Here is a 16,983-nt window from a genome sequence, read left to right on the forward strand (position 1 = left end):
TTATCCAAGGTCAACCCAATCTTTAGAGGACTGTATAATGGGATCTTCCATATGTAAAGATCTCCTCGATAAACACATCTTAGGATCCACCTATATCTGCCCTTCAAGGCTGAGATTACAGGCATATGCAATCCTGCCTAGCTCTTTATTATGTGGGTGTTGGAGATCTGAACTCATGTTGTCATGCTTGCAGGGCAAGCACTCTTGTTCACTGAGGCATCTTCCCATGGATCATGGTGAAAACATGAGCTATAGCAAAGCTGGTCAAAAGAAATACTTGCCCTTGAACACAGAGACAAAAAGTATCCATAAAATTGGATGAGTATTGAAACCTCAGTCTCTTCAAACAATTTATTTACTTCTATGTGCATTTTGCCTGTGTGTGTGTGTGTGTGTGTGTGTGTGTGTGTGTGTGTGTGTGTGTACCACATGTGTGCCTGGTACCGTCAGAGGTCACAAGAACGCATCAAATCTCCTGGAACTGGAATTAAGAATGTGTTGTGAGTCACCGTACATGGTGCTGGGAATTAAACTAAACTTCCTGGTCATCTGCAAGAGCAACAAGTGCTCTTAACTGCTGAGCCATCTCTCCAGATCTGAGACCTCATTCTTAACCAGACACAAGGCCATTATGACAAAGTGGATCCAAGAGCTCGAAGCACATGTAGTAGCCTCACCACTAGAATGCAGGACATAACCTTAGTAACTAGACCAAGCACAATTCTTCTTTCTCCTGGGGATTCGGGAGGAATTGTTGTACTCTGAAGTATTTGCAATAGGTCAGTTGTCTCAGTGCTGTGGGCATTTGGGACTGGTGCCTAGTAAGGTATGGCAATGGGAAAGTTTGTGTCTAAACTGGCTTCTCCTAATCACTTGAGGGGAGTATCAGTTGCTTGAAATGAGCTTTACTTCATTGTAACTTTTCTTCATTTTTTTTTAAGCTGCCTATATTGCTCTTCCTAAAGGTAACATTTGTCTTCTTAAAGTGAAACTGAAATAAAACCAATACCTTTGCCACAAGCTTTGGTGATAACCTTCGAGAGTCAAAGGACATCAAGGGTTAAGAGATTTGGAGATTAATTATTTATATCCCTTGTTTATGTTTCTGAGGGGTGTGATGACTAATCTGGACTGTCAACTTGAAGGGTGATTTATAATCACCATGGAAACTAGTCTCTGGTGTGTCTACAAAGGAGTATCAAGATTGGGGTAACTGAGGTGAGAAGACCCTGTTTGAAAGTGGGTGGCACTGTTCTATGGGCTGGGGTCTTGAACTGAATTAAAAGGAGGAAACGATCTGAGTACCAACAGTCCATCCCATCCTTCTCCTCTTACAAAGTGACCAGCTGCTTTATGCTTGTGCTACTATGCGGTCTCACCACAATGAATTGTACCTCCAATTGGGAGCCAAAGCAAACGTCCTTAAGTTGTCTTTTTCACGTAGGTCTTTATCACAAGATGAAGCGACTGAGCCCAGAAGGGAAACACTGGCTAATATTTCAAAACTGTACCTTAGGCCAATTATGAACTGGTATAGGAGCCTTTGAAGCCGAGCCGTTGCTTAAATGAATAACTGCATATGTTGAATTCTTTTTTAAAGAACTTATTACTATTATGGGCTAGAGGGATGGCTCACTTTTTGCTCTTCTAGAAGACTCAGTTTTGATCTCCAGCAACCACTTGGCAATTTACAACTATCTGGAACTCCAGTTCTAGAGGATCAATCTAATGTTCTCTTATTCCCTCCTTGGGCCCCAGGTACACAAGTGGTACAAAGACATACATTCAGGCAAATACACCTATGCGCATAAAATAAGATAAAAATTGATGGTGGTGGTGGTGGTGGTGGTGTGTCCATGTGTCATAGCATACATATGGAAACCAGAGGACAACTGTGGGGAGGTGGCTCTCTCCTTCTACCTTGTGTCTCTCTTGTCTGGGCCATACAGCATACCCTATACAAGCTGCTTATGAACTTCTAGTTGATTCTATTGTTTTGGCCTTCCATTTCACCATTATGGTACTAGGATTACAGATGGGTGCTACTGGCATTCAGCTTTTATGTCAATTTCAGGAATTGAGTCCACTTTTACCCACTGAGACATCTGGCCAGCTCAACATGCATGTGCTTAAAAAGGACCATCAGACCTTGGTTTCAAACCCAGCTAGAACTGCACTGATGCTTTCACCACTCGAAACCAAGATGAAGGTGTTAGATGAGACAATCAATGGTAGAACACATAACCATCATGTGGAATGCCTGGGTTCCATCCCTAGCCCCACATCAAATTAATAGACAAAAAATATCAAAAAAAGAAAAAAATATCAAGAGGACAGACTAGGAAATCTAAGTGAACAGGAAATGCTCCCACTGATACCAGTTTAGATTTCATCATTTTATCTAAGATGGCCCAGGACAACCTTTCCCTATAGTTACCAGAGAGGGTAGGACGGGGCAGGCCAACCATGAAAATGATTATTTGTCTCTACAGAACTCCAAATTCCAGGAAGTGGGAAATGGATCAACCCTTCTGTCACTACAAGTCCTCCACTGCCCAAGAGAACTCTGTGTGATACTGGAGAGGCTCTGGACCCGTGCTAGTCAGTACAAGAGCTGTATTGAACCACAAGGACTGAACATTTAAAATGAGCTAACGAGGAGAACTAAGCTTTATATTACATTGTGCATTTTAAAATGGCTAAGAATAGATTTTTAAATGCCCAACTCCCCGCAGTAATGGGGAGTTTGAACATAGGGCCTCAAGTATGAACACAGGGCCTCAACTAATACAATAAGCAAGTACTAAAGCTACAGAGACTTGAGGGTCAATCTTTACGTTCAGCAAGTTTAAACCCATTCTTAAGTTTGAAACATAACTGAAAACATTGCTTGCTGATAAGACTTGCTCCAATGCTATCGCTGAATGTCCAAGTCACTGAATATGCCAATACAACAAAGATAACCACATGTTTGAGGATTGCAATGTGCCAGACATTCACTGAAAAAAAAATACAACTAAACAAAACTCACACAACAAACATCTGAGAATCTGGACACTTTGTATCAGTGTTTTTGAAGTGTTTCATTAATATCTTAAAACAAGTGTATCAAAACCTTGGCATGATTTAGTTTCAAGTTGCCAATTTTGTTTTTACTAACATCAGAAAGTTATGGCTACACGTACACCGCCAATGCCAATGCCGGGTCTGCTTAATTTGACTTAAGAGTTTATTATGACTTAACATTAAAAGCTCACACTACCCTGAAATATATAATTTCACGCATACGGTGACATTCAACATTCAAGTGCCAGGGTTTTTGTACTGTCTTTTGGTCAAGTTTCCTTAAACTTTCAAAGAATCACTTTTAGGCTTACAAAAATAAATATGTGTCAAAATGTTCAATAAATATTACATAAAACTAGCAGCAAAAAGTATCTAGAAATCTGTCGTGTGCAAAGTTTTCTTCCCAACTATCATTCCAATGGTCCCAAATAAATTTTAGAATCTAGTCACTGGGCTACATTCTTAGCCCCCTTACAACGCTTCGTATTTGGAGACAGCATCTCATTAAGTTGCCCAGGCAGGTCTCAAACTTGTGTTCCTGCCTCTACTCTTCCATACTGGCATTATAGGCCTGGTAACCAGACTTGACTTAGATTTTAAATGTTTCCAACAGAACTAAAGAGTTAAACATATGAACTGAATAACTGATTTATTTATTTGATGATTTATTAATTCTACACTATAAATACTACTAAAAGTACACGTCATATTCCATAAATATATGCAATTATTATTTATCACTTAATTAAAAATATTTTGGGCCACTGTAATATAGGCCTGCAATCCTAAGACTCATGGGGGCTCAAGCAAGAGTATCTAAAATTTGATGCCAGCCTTGGCTAGACAGTGAGTTCTAGTCCACCCAGGCTACATATGGAAACCTTGCTTCAAAATCTAAATAAATTAATTACCTCAAATGAAAAGACTACCTGCAGCTAGTGGCTACCATGTTGGATGGCAATGGCTGTAAATAATAACAATGAGAAATTGTCCCATTCTTAGGAAATAAGGGTCAGGAAGACACAGATGTCATTAGACTCCCTATCTGTCCAAACTGCACTGAGTCCTGCTAAGAGCTTACAAGCTCCTCTACCTTTTAGCAGTTCTGTCAAGGCTGAGGACCCTCCTGCCACGCTCAGTCTCTCCTCCCTTGCTGCCTGGTCTCCACCATTGTGTTTACCTCTTTTTCAGCCTCCTTGAGCTCTGCTTCCTTCTCTTTGACTCTCTGGACAAACATCTGTCTCATCTCCTCTTCTTTCTTCTGGAGCTCCCCCAGGAACTCGTTTCTTTTCGCCTCATATGTCTCCTGTAAACTGGAGATATGATCAAGTCAACTCCACTGCCTCTGGGGCAACTCCTGGTCAAGAAAATGGGCCCCAACCACCCTGCCCGAGTTCCCTCATCCTCTCTTCCCTAATTCTGACAGAGAAATGTAAAGAGAGAACCACTCAGGGGCAGGGTGGGGGGACAGCTGGCTTGATACGCAACAGCAATATTACAGAGCTACTGGAGGGGCCAGAAGAGCGCTCTCTCTCTCTCTCTCTCTCTCTCTCTCTCTCTCTCTCTCTCACACACACACACACACACACACACACACACACACACACACACACGAGGAAATTGTGGCTCATAGAGGAGAAGTAAGTTTATGAAGATTACACACCTAGTCACCTAGTTAGAGACAGAGCCGACACCAGAAAGCTGGGTCTCCTGTATCTTCATTTAAAGCTTCCCTCCCTCCCACTGCCCTCTACTGCCCTGCACTGCCAGGCCCTGGCTCTGAGACCAACCACACTAATTTACCACTTCACTGAACGAACACTTTCTGAGATTTTACCCACCACCTATGTGATCTGTGTGAATAGACGTGATGCTAGCTGTTTGGCAGCAGGAGCCGAGAGCCACCGTGCCTGTTTTAAAAGAACTTAGGGTGTAATAGAAGATGCCAGGTCAAGACCACTGTCCCTGACCTGCACTTATTTTTTAAAAAGTAGGAGTCAGCATGGTGAAGGCCAGTGCTCCAAAGACAAGAAAGACACAAGTGAAGGCTGGTGTTACTGGGGACATGGCCAGACTTTAACAGGCCTGGGGACCTCATATGAACCATGAAGGAGTGAAAGGGGAGGTTCCTGAGTGTGGAAAAAGAGGAGAGGCTTTGGGTGCCCCATTAAAAAGGTGGACATGTATCCATCAGTCAGAACATGAGAAAGTCCACTTGGCTATTTTAGGAAGGAAACTTTCCAGCAATCCAAGTAGAAACGGAAGGCTCTTCATGTTAAAGGCTGTTACAAATGGAAAGATCTAGAGCAACAGTAGGGCTACAGAATTCTCAGGACCTTAGTGGGGGGATATCAAGGCTGATTCTTGGCAGTTCTGCCTGCCCAGACCTACCTACTTCCTTAAATGTGTCTTACTTTCTTTGTGAGCATCTTTCTTTGAATCTTAGTGCTTACAATCTACAGTAAACTCTCTTCATATATCCCCAGAAGAATCTGATTCAAGTTTCTGGTTTGGGCCACTAGATAGATGGTAGAACATGAATAGCAACAGGAAATGCTGGAAAAGGAGGGGGGAGAAGAAGAAGTAGATGGCAGACCGCTAGAGCTTCAGATCAGGCATCCATAGAATGTCTGAGTGAAATGTCCAGGGTGCAGTTAGAGCAATAGGTTCAGAGCTCAATGGTATACTTTTAGCTCTGAATTCATCAAATATCTTGATGGTAATTAGGGTTGTGAGAATAGAAAGAACAAAGAAATGGGAGTGTCAAAGAGCAGAGGCATGTGGAAGGAATCCTGAGGGAGCACCAATGTTTAGAGGAGGAAGCTGAAGAAAATGAGCTTGAAAGCAAGAGCAGGGAGGAATAAGACAGAAAGGGAGAGAGATAACACTGGTCAGGCCAATACTGCCAGAGCTGAAGGCAGAGGGTGTCTCAAGCCAAATTAATGTTTCGCATTAAAATCAAAGCTAAAAATCAAGCCACAAGGAAATTGGCCACCAATCCACAGTCTCTCAGGCCTTGGAGAGAATTTTGTAGAGAGCTGGAGGCAGGCAGAAGACAGATTATAGTGGGTTGAGGAAGTGAGAAAGGAAGAGGAACAGGAGATATGGAAATGTTTCCTCTCTGTCAGAGACAAAGCTCTTGACAGGTGAGGAACTGTCGAGAAAGAATGGGGCTAAAACAGTCCTTTGTTAGGTGGGAGCATTTACAAGCAAGGTGGTCAGGGGTTGGTGGAAGAGGGTGAAGAGGCGGGAACAGATATCAAGGATGGGAGAGAAAGGCCAGGTCTAAGTGGCCAGGTAGAGGCACACCTCCTTCAGGGTGCAGAGGCGAAGGAGAGGAACAGAGGAGCTTCCAACTCTCCTCCTTCCACTTCAGGAGCTCTGGGGCCCTGACTTGCCTATCCACAGAAGGATGGGAAGCTGCCATTCCTTAGGCAGCCATCTCCCAAAGGACTGCTTGTATGGTGTCCTAGGTCCCCTATAGGTCTGCTATAAACAGGTTCCGTGGGATCGCAGGGGCCATTTGAAAGCGTTTTCCTCCTGCAGATATGCCCCCCCCCCCGACGGCTTGCTCACGGATGTCTGACATTTCCTGAAAGGAGATAGAGCCACAGTAAAGGGCAACACATGGTAATTCAAACTGCAGGGCTAATGACGCATATTGTCTATACAGAGCAGATGCTTTCGTTGGTCTATGGCTCCCACCTGCACAATGAAAAGCACTTTAGATTCTGATTTGAGGAAGACACCAGTGATTATGCATCGTCAGTGGTCAAAACAAAACTCACACTGAAATGCCAAGTCCGTGGGGGAAGAAAGAGCATCATGCAGGTCACCGATACAAGCCAAGTGACTGCTTCTTGGTCTTTTTTTTTTTTTTTTTTGTATTTTCCTATCTATTTATTTGGTACTAGGGATGAACTCAGCTTCTGCATGCCAAGCAAACGCTATTACCAAATCACATGCTCAGCTTCCCCCAACCCTTTTTTATCTTTTTTTAAATGAATGTTCTTGCCATGTAACCTTGACTGGTGTAGTACTTGCTGAGTGGCCCAGGCTGTCCACACACTCTTGGCCGTCCTGCTTCAGCCTTCCCAGTGCTGGGATTCTAGGCATGCGCCACTACCCCTGACTTTTTCCCTATCTGATGTTGAGAACAGGGACGATGGGGAAGAACATATTGTGAACCCGTCTTAGGCAATCCAAGAGCCAGATGAGGAAAGTGGGAATAGAGTGCAGCTCTTAACTGTCACCCCGTAGAACAAAGCCCGAGCACCGAGTCTATGCAAGCAGGGCTGACTAGAGCAGCTATACAGGGGAGGGAGGGGCTAAAGCAGTGAGTGATGGATCAGCAGAGTGGTTTCTCCAGCCCCTTCCCTTGTCTGTGTTTCTAAGCAGGGTGGCAGCTCTTCTGGCAGCTGTGCAGACACAGAGAGGTAACACTCAAGCAGCACCAATGATCTAGGAGTTCCTTTGGGCTCTCTAGCTAACTTCCATGCCTCGCTCGCTTTCCCTGCTGATTCTTCAGGGCAAGGCTTCTGATCTAGGTCAGGCTGACCTGACCCGGCATAAGAGGTACCTGAATGGTTTGCTGTCAGGGTCGGTGTCCTTGAAGCCCATCTCCTCCAGCTTACAGCGGCGGTACAATTCGTAGTGCCGGGCATGGGTCTGCTCCCGCAGATCCTCCATGTTGATTCGAATCAGCATCTCCCGCAGCTTCACAAAGTCGCAGTGGGCCTCATTTTCAACTGCATATCGGGTATTGGGGCATTGGATGTATATTGGAAGGAAGGCCGGCAGAGGAAGACATGGATGAAGTGAGAAGTAAAATGTCTAAGGGTGACATTGCTTTGCAGCCTGTTTATACGGCGCCTACAAATTTAACCTCCTAATTCTATCCTGTGGAAATTGGGAATGAAACATTATGAAAGGGTAATAGGAAAACTTTACTACTGTGAAAATATCTAAGAACTTGCATTAATGCCTCAACACCAGCTCACCAAGCAGACTTCCACAGGAATCTCTGCTTGGCATTGCTTCGAAGACAGACGCGTATCTGTCTATCCGGCCATCTAATAAATATTCGTGGACTCTTGGTTCCCAGTATTATGTGTAGCCCTGAGAATTAAAAAATGAAGTCTTGGGCCTATGCTTTTAGGAACCTGCAGTTTAGTGGGAAAGCACGTACATGTAAACAGAACAATACAACGCAAATGCCAAAGTTGCAAACATGAGGGTATGGTTGCAGTGCAGTAAAAGCCCAGTAGAGGGGGACCTACAAACTCCCAGGAGACTGTAGGTGTCCCCATAGACACAACCTCTTGGATGACTCTGGGAGGAAGAACAGAATTTATCAGGCAGATAATAGAACATAACCCCCACCAGACCTCCAGAACGCTAGGCAAGGTCATATAGAGGGCAGGCTGCAGAACCAGATAGTGTAGGAGAAAGGCAAAGACCATAGACAGAGTCTCTGAAGAGCAAGGAAAAGAACCAGGGTAGCAATAGTTGGTGGGGACAAGGAGGGGCAGACCTACAATGTGACCCATGTGGGAAATAGAAGCTTCCAAAGAGGTGTTTTGCCAAGGGTGGATAGTGGTCTGAACCCGGCAATCCTAAGCAGGAGAAAGTGTGTACCATTCTTTTTGCCTTGAGGGCAAAGGTCTTCATTTTGGATCCTGAGCAAGAATGTGAGGGGTGTGGATAAATCACAGCAGCGTGGATTTCTGGCTAGAGCAATGCTGCAGGCAGGGCTCTGTCAGGATGTCTGCAGCTCTGTCGCCACTGTGTTGGATGGCAGTGTTTGGCCATGCACAGGAGGATGGTGATGTTTGAGATGATGAACAGATAAGTTAGCCAAGATTCTGTCTCTCAGGGTCTGGAAGAGGACAGTAGGGACAGAGAGGAGGGGTTCTAGAATGACAGAATCAAGCATAGTTGTATTATCATAGGTGGTCAGATATGGTCATCATAAGTATTTGTCCAAAGTCCAGGCTGATCCATGTACTCTCTCTGCTTAAGGCCGCTTACATGACATGAACCCTACCTGTTGCCTTAGAATAGTGGTTCTCAAGCTTCCTAATGTCGCTACCTTTTAACACAGTTCCTCATGTGGTGACCCCCAACCATAAAATTATGTCATTGTTACTCCATAAATGTAATTTTGCTACTGTTATGAATTGTAATGTAAACATATGATATACAGGATACCTGATATGTGACCTCTGTGAAAGGGTCATTTGATTCCTAAAAGGGTTGCGACCCATAGGTTGAGAACTGTTGCCATAGAATATAAATGGGTATAAAAAGCTGCATCAGTAAAGTAACTTCTCAGGACCAACCTATACATATCTGCTTCTCTAACTCTGGACCGTGATCCCTGGTCAGTAGGAATGATCCCAGAACCAGGCATGATGGCGTACACCTGTAATTTCCGCACTTAGGAGATTGACTGAGGAGGGTCAGGAATTCAAGGCTAGCCTCAACTACATAGTGAATACAAGACCAACCTGGGCTACATGAGGCCCTATTTATAAAGAGAGGGGGAAGGTGAAAGAAGGAATAGTTCTAAGTCTTCTTTAAGGTTCCCAAGCAGTATTCAACTACTTCTTCATTCAAAAGAACAGTCAACTCAGGAGTAAAAAACAAAACAAAACAACACCTCTCCCCCCAAACCCCACTACTATCACCAAAAAACAAAAACAACAGTTTGGGATGAGAGCAGGGCGGTCTACGTTGGGGACTGAAGTCACTGGAACTCTGCTGGTTTGTCTCCTCCCACCTCAGGTTCCTGTCTGTCAGGCCTCAGACTCCAAAGGGGTGACTCTTGGTCCAGAAGTCACTTGCCAATGTTCCCACTGTAACACCCCCCCCCCCAGCTCAAAATGACTGAGAAGCACAAAGCTTAGTGTAGCTCTGACCAGCTTCTCTACCTATGGGACATCCAGACAGGGGCTGGAGCTCAATGATGGAGCGCTCATCTAGCATGCATGAGACCCTCAGTTCCATCCTCAGCACCACAAAAGAAAGAGGCCTTTATGTAAGGTGGACAGCTCACAACCAAATCTCACCTTTGCTTTTTGAAACATGGTCACCCAAGGCTGCTTTTGAACTCACAACCATCTCATCCTAGTTGCCTCCCTCCACCCCTCCCAGTGCTGGACTTATAGATCTACGCCACTCTTCTTGAGTGCCCACTCTCTATTATTTGCTCAAGGGTTGGGATGGATTTACAGAGAAACTGCCAGCTATGGCAGAGTTTACAGCTACAGACTCTCAGGTCCCTAAACCTCTGCTCACTGAAGTGACCTAGAGCTTGTATGACCTACTGAACTGACAAGGACAGCATAATATGTCTTAGACATGCTACCAAAAAAAACTGTGATGAATGCATGTAACATATATCTGATCCTTTAAATTTATGAAATAATCATATATGTATATATAAGTATATATACATCCATGAAATAGGAATGTGAAATTTAAAGAATTTTTAAATTTTTAAATATTTAAACATTTTTAATATTATCTTAGAAGGCCCTGCTGGCCTCCTTTTGCTCTCATGCCCTTCTCTCTGTTCCCTGCCTCCTCTGGCAATGAAATATTAGCACTATCCTGACTTTGGGTTTATCATTCACTTGTGTATTTTTTTAATTTTAATTTCTTTTAAGTGTGACAGGGAGTGGGTGTGTATGTGTGAATTCATGTGAAGGTCAGAAGACAACCTTCAGAAATCAGTTCTTTTCTTCCATTGTGTGGTCTCTGGGGATGAAGATTGGGCCAGCAGGCTTGGAGGAAAATGCCTTTACATTATTTATTTAATGTATTTAAGTACACTGTAGCTGTCCTCAGACACACCAGAAGAGGGCATCAGATCCCATTACAGATGGTTGTGAGCCACCATGTGGTTGCTGGGAATTGAACTCAGGACCTCTGGAAGAGCAGTCAGTGTTCTTAACCACTGAGCCATCTCTCCAGCCCTAGAGAACTATTTTTATTTATATTTTGTGGTGTGTGTGTGTGTGTGTGTGTGTGTGTGTGTGTGTGTTAAAACTGTTTTATCATTCATTACTTGTGCACGAATTCATAAAAAATATATATCATGTTACTTTAGCTTACTTCTGGAATTCAGAAACCTATCATATGCATGCTTTCATGTTTTTATTTAGCTCAGTATTTTGTTTCTGTGATCCAGTCATGCAGATGTAGCTATAATTCATTCATTTTCACCTCTGTCTGAGATCCCATGATATGACCATTTCACAAATTAATCAGCCTATTTTTATGGACACCTCATTGTTTGGAATAATTCATCATCATTATTCTGTTGTGAACGTTCTTGTGCCTCTCTTAGGGACACACTCACTTGTATAGTCCTTTCTACGCTGTGCCAAATCCATTTGTCTTTTGTTGTGTTTGGAGGTGGTTACAAGGGTGTACTTTCTTCATTAGAGACAAAGGGAGTCTGCTCACATCACAGAATCCAGGCACCGTGCCAGAGCTTGCTGCTAGTCAACCCCTATGGCTGTTTGAGACCTAAAATGACTGGCAGAGGGTGGGGACAAGCTAGTAACTTGTTGTATCATGGCAGGGGGCAGCAGAAACACAGAGGAAGGGCTCTCTGACTGCAGCCCTTTTGTAGGAGACTCACCCTGCACGGTCCCCCAAGGATACTGCCGAGCTCGCATCATCTTGTTCCCTATCTTCACTTCTTCTGTGCTGCCAACAACAGCAAACGGCAGGTGGGCCTGGAACAGAGGCAAACAAGCACTCAGAACTCCAGGAGGAAGGCATCAAGTACCCCACGATGCAATTGCTGCTCATCTCAAGGCCTTTGGGTGCTCCCTCTGCAACGTCACTCAGTGCATCAGCGTTGAGAGGCATCCATTTAGCTCCAGAGCTCCACAGCCATGCAGGAATAAGAAGCCTAGTTCTTGCTTCTCTGCTCTGGGATTACAGATAACAGATAACAAAGGCCTGCTCTAACACATAGGGAACAGAGCAGGAAGATGAGCAGATTAGCAACCTATATCCACAGTCATAGTTGCTGGGGGCTGGGGCTGGGTGAGCATCAGAAGGGGTTGGATACAGCTGTTGGCATCACTACTCTCTTCCTAGAGTATGAGAGCATAGCTTAAACCCACTAAGATGGACTGGCGTTATTCTTGCCTAGGTAAGAGCTCACCCATGAGCCTAGAGGGCTCACCCACAAGCTTCACTCACAAGTTCTGATGATGTACCCTAAGGGGCATAAAGAAGTAGAAGATACACACCCTTGCACTTTGGAAGCTTCTACTCTCGCTGAGGACGTGTAAATTACATACTCGACATCCTGTTAGATAGTATGTGACTAAGGGAAAATGGTAGATACTTCATATAATACTCCTTGAATGGAGTAGAGAAGAGGACGAAAGGGGCATGGTGTTTGCAGCTGAGATGAGGGGCAGTGACTGCACAGGGCTAGACTGAGGGAGGAGGTGAGAAGGAAAACCATCTTGTATCATCATCTGCTTGCATCCTGGGCTCTCGGCTCTAAAGTGATGGAGGAGGAACTGTGGGTGAAGTGGGAGGCACATCTCTAGGCTCAAGAAGAAAGAAAATACCAAGAAAATAAAGGCATAGGAAATGCCAGTCTTGCCTTAGGTCTGTTATTTTATCATCAAGGGACACTGTCAGAATGATAGGGTCACTCGCTTCCTCTCTCCAGCAAACTCCTGTCATTTGATTCCTCTAGCTCTCTGACTGTTCCCGAATGCACAGGCCACTCCCAGGCCTCATAAGACCTCCCACAGCACACTTCTCTGCAACTGGCATCAAAGATGTTTCTGGAAAGTACAGGCAAACATCATTTCCCAGGGCCTTATATATTATCAGAGGGAGCCAGGACAGACTGCTTAAAGGAGTCACACATGTACTCAACTCCCAGGCTAGGTCTTTCCAGGAAGCAGCGAGGACACCACACTTTGGCTGCCAGCCTTCCCAAGCCACCTAGGGGTGGCCTATATGTCTGTATTCTGGCATCTGCTGGAAGTCAACTAACCACAGCAGGCTAGGAGTCATTGCGAGTCAGCTGTTCTTGAAAGACACGTGGCTATGACAGCCAGACAGGAATCAGGCAAGATAAAGAGGAGTTTTAGGGGTTGGGGATTTAGCTCAGTGGTAGAGCGCTTGCCTAGCAAGCGCAAGGCCCTGGGTTCGGTCCCCAGCTCCGGAAAAAAAAAAAAAAAAAAGGAGTTTTAACTTTCAATCACACTACCAGGTCCTGTCCATGATATCTCTCAAAATGGAGGCCAGATTTTCTCCCCCGCCCCTCCCTTTTTTAGGTTCCTGCAGGAAGCTGACAAGCAGTGTTTCATATATGTGGCTCCAGGGAGGAGACTCTTACTCGTTTCAAGACAAGGCCCCTGCTGACCCATGATGAGCAGATTGTTAAAGGGACCTTGTGTAATTCTACCTAAGCGTCTGCTGAGGGACACCAAGATAGGAGATCTTCCAGGTGCAGAGCGCTATTATAACACATAGCCTCGGGCTCGTCTTGGGAGTCCGGCTCCAGACTCACTATTTAGTCCATTTTGTATAACTACAGAAAAAGATACCTGGGGCTAAGGAATTTATAAAGAAAATAAGTGGCCTTTCTTTCAATAATTCCAGAGGCTGACCATCTAAGCTCAAAGTAGTACCACATTTGGGTGTCTGAGGAGAGTTTTCTTGTTACATCTTCCCATTGCAGAAGGCAGATGATCAAGCTAGCTAAATTCTGCATGGAGCCTCTTTTATAAAGACCCTTAATCCTATTAGTGAAGGAGCAGCCCTTATGGCTTACATAACTATAAAAGCCCGATCTCCCCCTCCCTGATTCTGACTCTTTTTGTTTGTTTGTTGTTTGTTTGTTTGTTTGTTTGTTTTGAGACATGGTTCCTCTGTGTAACAGACCTAGCTGTCCTGAAACCCACTTTTTAGAACAGATTGGCCTTGAACTCACAGAGAGCTACATCTCTCTGCCTCTACCTCCTGAGTGCTGGGATTAAAGGCATACTGTGCCACTAGTACCCTCAATCTCTTCTTTTGAATAAAGATTTATTTTTAATTGTGTATGTCTGTATGTGGGTGTGTGCATGCAAGGGCAGGTATACTTAGAGGGCAGAAGAAAGGGTTAAATCCCCTGGAGCTGGAGTTACAGGAGGTTGTGAGTTACCCTATGTGGGTATTGAGAACAGGACTAAGGTCCTCTGGAAGAGTAGTATGTGTTCTTAGCCCCGAGCCATTTCTCCAGCTCTCCCTTTTTAAAAATCATCAGTCCTAGGAATGGAACACAGTGCTTTGTACATGTCAAGCATATGCTGTACCACCGAGTTCTGTATTCTCAGCTTTCTTTTTAAATTTTTGTTTGGAGACAGTGTCTCACTAAGGTGCCCAAGCTGGGAACTCACTCTGTAGTCTAAGCACATCTTCACCTTGTGATCCTCTTGCTTCAGCCTGCAGGGTGTTTGAGATTATACAGCTGCATCATCAGGCCCCGCACAGCTCCATCTCCCAATACATCACATGGGCAACACTTTCAAATCAAAGCATCACCTTCCCAGCTCCTGTCTACCTTACACTCCCCTAGGTCCACTTGAAAGTTGTCTGGCGATCCACCCTACATGACTTATTCTATTCTTGCTCAACCACATGCATTATGCTTTGAAGACCGGAAAGGTGGTTTTCTATTTTTTATCCTTTTGGGCTATGAAATTCCCCCAGGATTTTTTCTGGTGATCTATACTGACTGGCCTTGGCTTCTTCCCAGGGTTGACAGAGTTTTCTAGTTATGAGGCTGGTTCTACTTGCCCCCATTTCAGGCTAGTGGTTAAACAAGACTGTCACCTAATTCTCTCAATTACCATTGGTCACCCCAACAGAAGTTCATGGAAACAATGGGGGCACCACTGCTGAGTCAATGGAGAGGACAGGCCTATGCCTATCGCCTCCTTGTGATCCAGTTTGCCAACCATGTGTCCTCACTGGGCACAAGTACAATGTCTCTGTGGGAATCAAACCCAATGCCTAACCAATGGCCAATTAACTGAGCTTAATCAAGTTCTGGGCCTGTTCTTTAACCGCTAGCTACAGTTTGAGCTAATCTAAGAATAGCATTATTTTATTTATTTATTTATTTATTTATTTATTTATTTATAAATAGGGTCTCATGTAGTTCAGGCTATCCTCCAGCTCTCTATGTTGTTGAGGATAACCTTAAACTTCTGATCCTCCTGCCTCTACCTCCCGTGTACTGAGATTATAGGTGTCTCATTCTGCCAGACCAATAACATTGCATTCAAGTAATAAGCTGGGCACAGTGACTCCATCCTATAATGCCAGCAATCAGGAAGCAGAAGGTCACAAGTTTAAGAACAGCCTTGGCCACTTAGTGAAATCATGTCTCAAAATAATGAATTAACTGAAACAATGTGACAATTTTGAGATTTAAGGTCCACAGCTTTGAGAGCAATCCCAGCAGGAGTTGGAAATAGCATGCAGCAGACTCTCTCTTCCTCACCCCCAGCTTCTCCATCTCCTGCCCACAATCTGACATAAGGTTTTCTAGAGCCACCCAAAAGCCAAGGGCGAGGCCAGGCATGCTCCCGCATGAATATCTTCCCTAACTGTAAAAAAAAAAAAACCCTTCTGCCTCTTCAATTTCCCATGATGACTGGCTGTATAACGCGCAGGGCTGGGCATCCGGAACTATATCTAGAATTGAAAGGCCAGCACCTGGTCCTCATAGCACCCAAGCACCCCGTCCCCATCTCTGGTGCTGCCACTGTGTGGTTTCTCTATAGACTTTGATACAGTTGTAGTGGTAGCAGGTGGGCCAGGGACTCCTGTGTTTCTTATAGCAGTGACTCCTCCCTTCTGCTTCCCAATCAGCACACAGAACACAAAGGCTTCCCATACAGGCCCCTCACACAGATATGCCCAAGTCCGGGCATCCTAGCTGTAGGCACCCCTTCTCCTCCCTTCCCATTCAAAAGGGCATGATGGAACGAAAGCAAGGGAATGAATATTGAGCAATACTGCTTAGAGGGATGACCCTGAACCCACGAGATTTAGCTTACCTTTCTTTTCTATTGGAGACAAGGTCTTGTTAAATGTAGCCTAGGTCAGACTCAAACATATAATCCTCCTGCCTTAGTACCGGAATCATAGGCATGTGCTGCCACATCGAGCTTTTGATTTGGTTGTTCAAAGTGAAGCAGTGATAAGCTATGGACTGTTACGAGTTTCATGGGACTGGCACTCTCTCCTCTGCCATAGCTGGAGAACAGTTGTTTCACAGCACTGGCAAGTTTCCAAATCCGAGGCTGAATTGGCCCTGGGCTGAGCAGGAAGCCAGATTTGAGATGAGAAGAGAGAAAGGGTAATTGTCACTCATAACCCATAATGTAGTGACAATGGTTTCATGGGACACCTTCATATGGCTGAGAACTTACCAGGCCGATTCATTCTTAGCAAAGCAAACCACAAGGATGAACACTGCTTGATGACTCAGGGACAGTGAGTTCAGAAGCTATCTACAGGGACTAAGGTCCTGAGGTGACTAGATGCTTCCAGACATAAGTATGAGCTACACCCAGAACGCACTTCCCGTTTCTCTGCAGGCTGGGCACCGTTTTCGGTTTTCTCATCTTAACGGTCTTTCATTTCCACCAAGATGCCCTGACTCCTGGAGAAGACAGCATTGCTTTGTGTTTTGTAATTTTTATCCATACCCACGGCAGGTCAAGGGGAGCACAACTCCACCTACCACAAGGCATGCAGATGCGAGTCAGTTAAGTCAGACTTGTCAAGGCTGATGAGGGCTTCTACTAATAAACCTGTCTTGGGTGGGCTGTGCTGATGGGCAGGACATCAGGCTAGACAGTGACTTGCTGCCTG

At 44.7% G+C, this 16,983-nt stretch overlaps 1 protein-coding gene across 11 annotated transcripts in view; it reads right to left on the bottom strand.

Moving 5' to 3' along the window:
- The window catches only part of Septin6 (septin 6), a 76,595-nt gene that overhangs the window by 11,282 nt on the left and 48,330 nt on the right, over nt 1-16,983 (bottom strand). For all 11 annotated transcript variants that reach the window (XM_087600820.1, XM_087600818.1, XM_087600815.1 and 8 more), the window contains 3 exon segments: nt 11,717-11,813; nt 7,646-7,814; nt 4,247-4,379 (listed from right to left, as the gene is read on the bottom strand). In XM_087600820.1, the coding sequence (XP_087456946.1) occupies nt 4,247-4,379; nt 7,646-7,814; nt 11,717-11,813 (399 nt within the window).

This window comes from Rattus norvegicus, chromosome X (assembly GCF_021556685.1).
Source record: "Rattus norvegicus strain SHRSP/BbbUtx chromosome X, alternate assembly SHRSP_T2T, whole genome shotgun sequence".
NCBI lineage: Eukaryota > Metazoa > Chordata > Mammalia > Rodentia > Muridae > Rattus > Rattus norvegicus.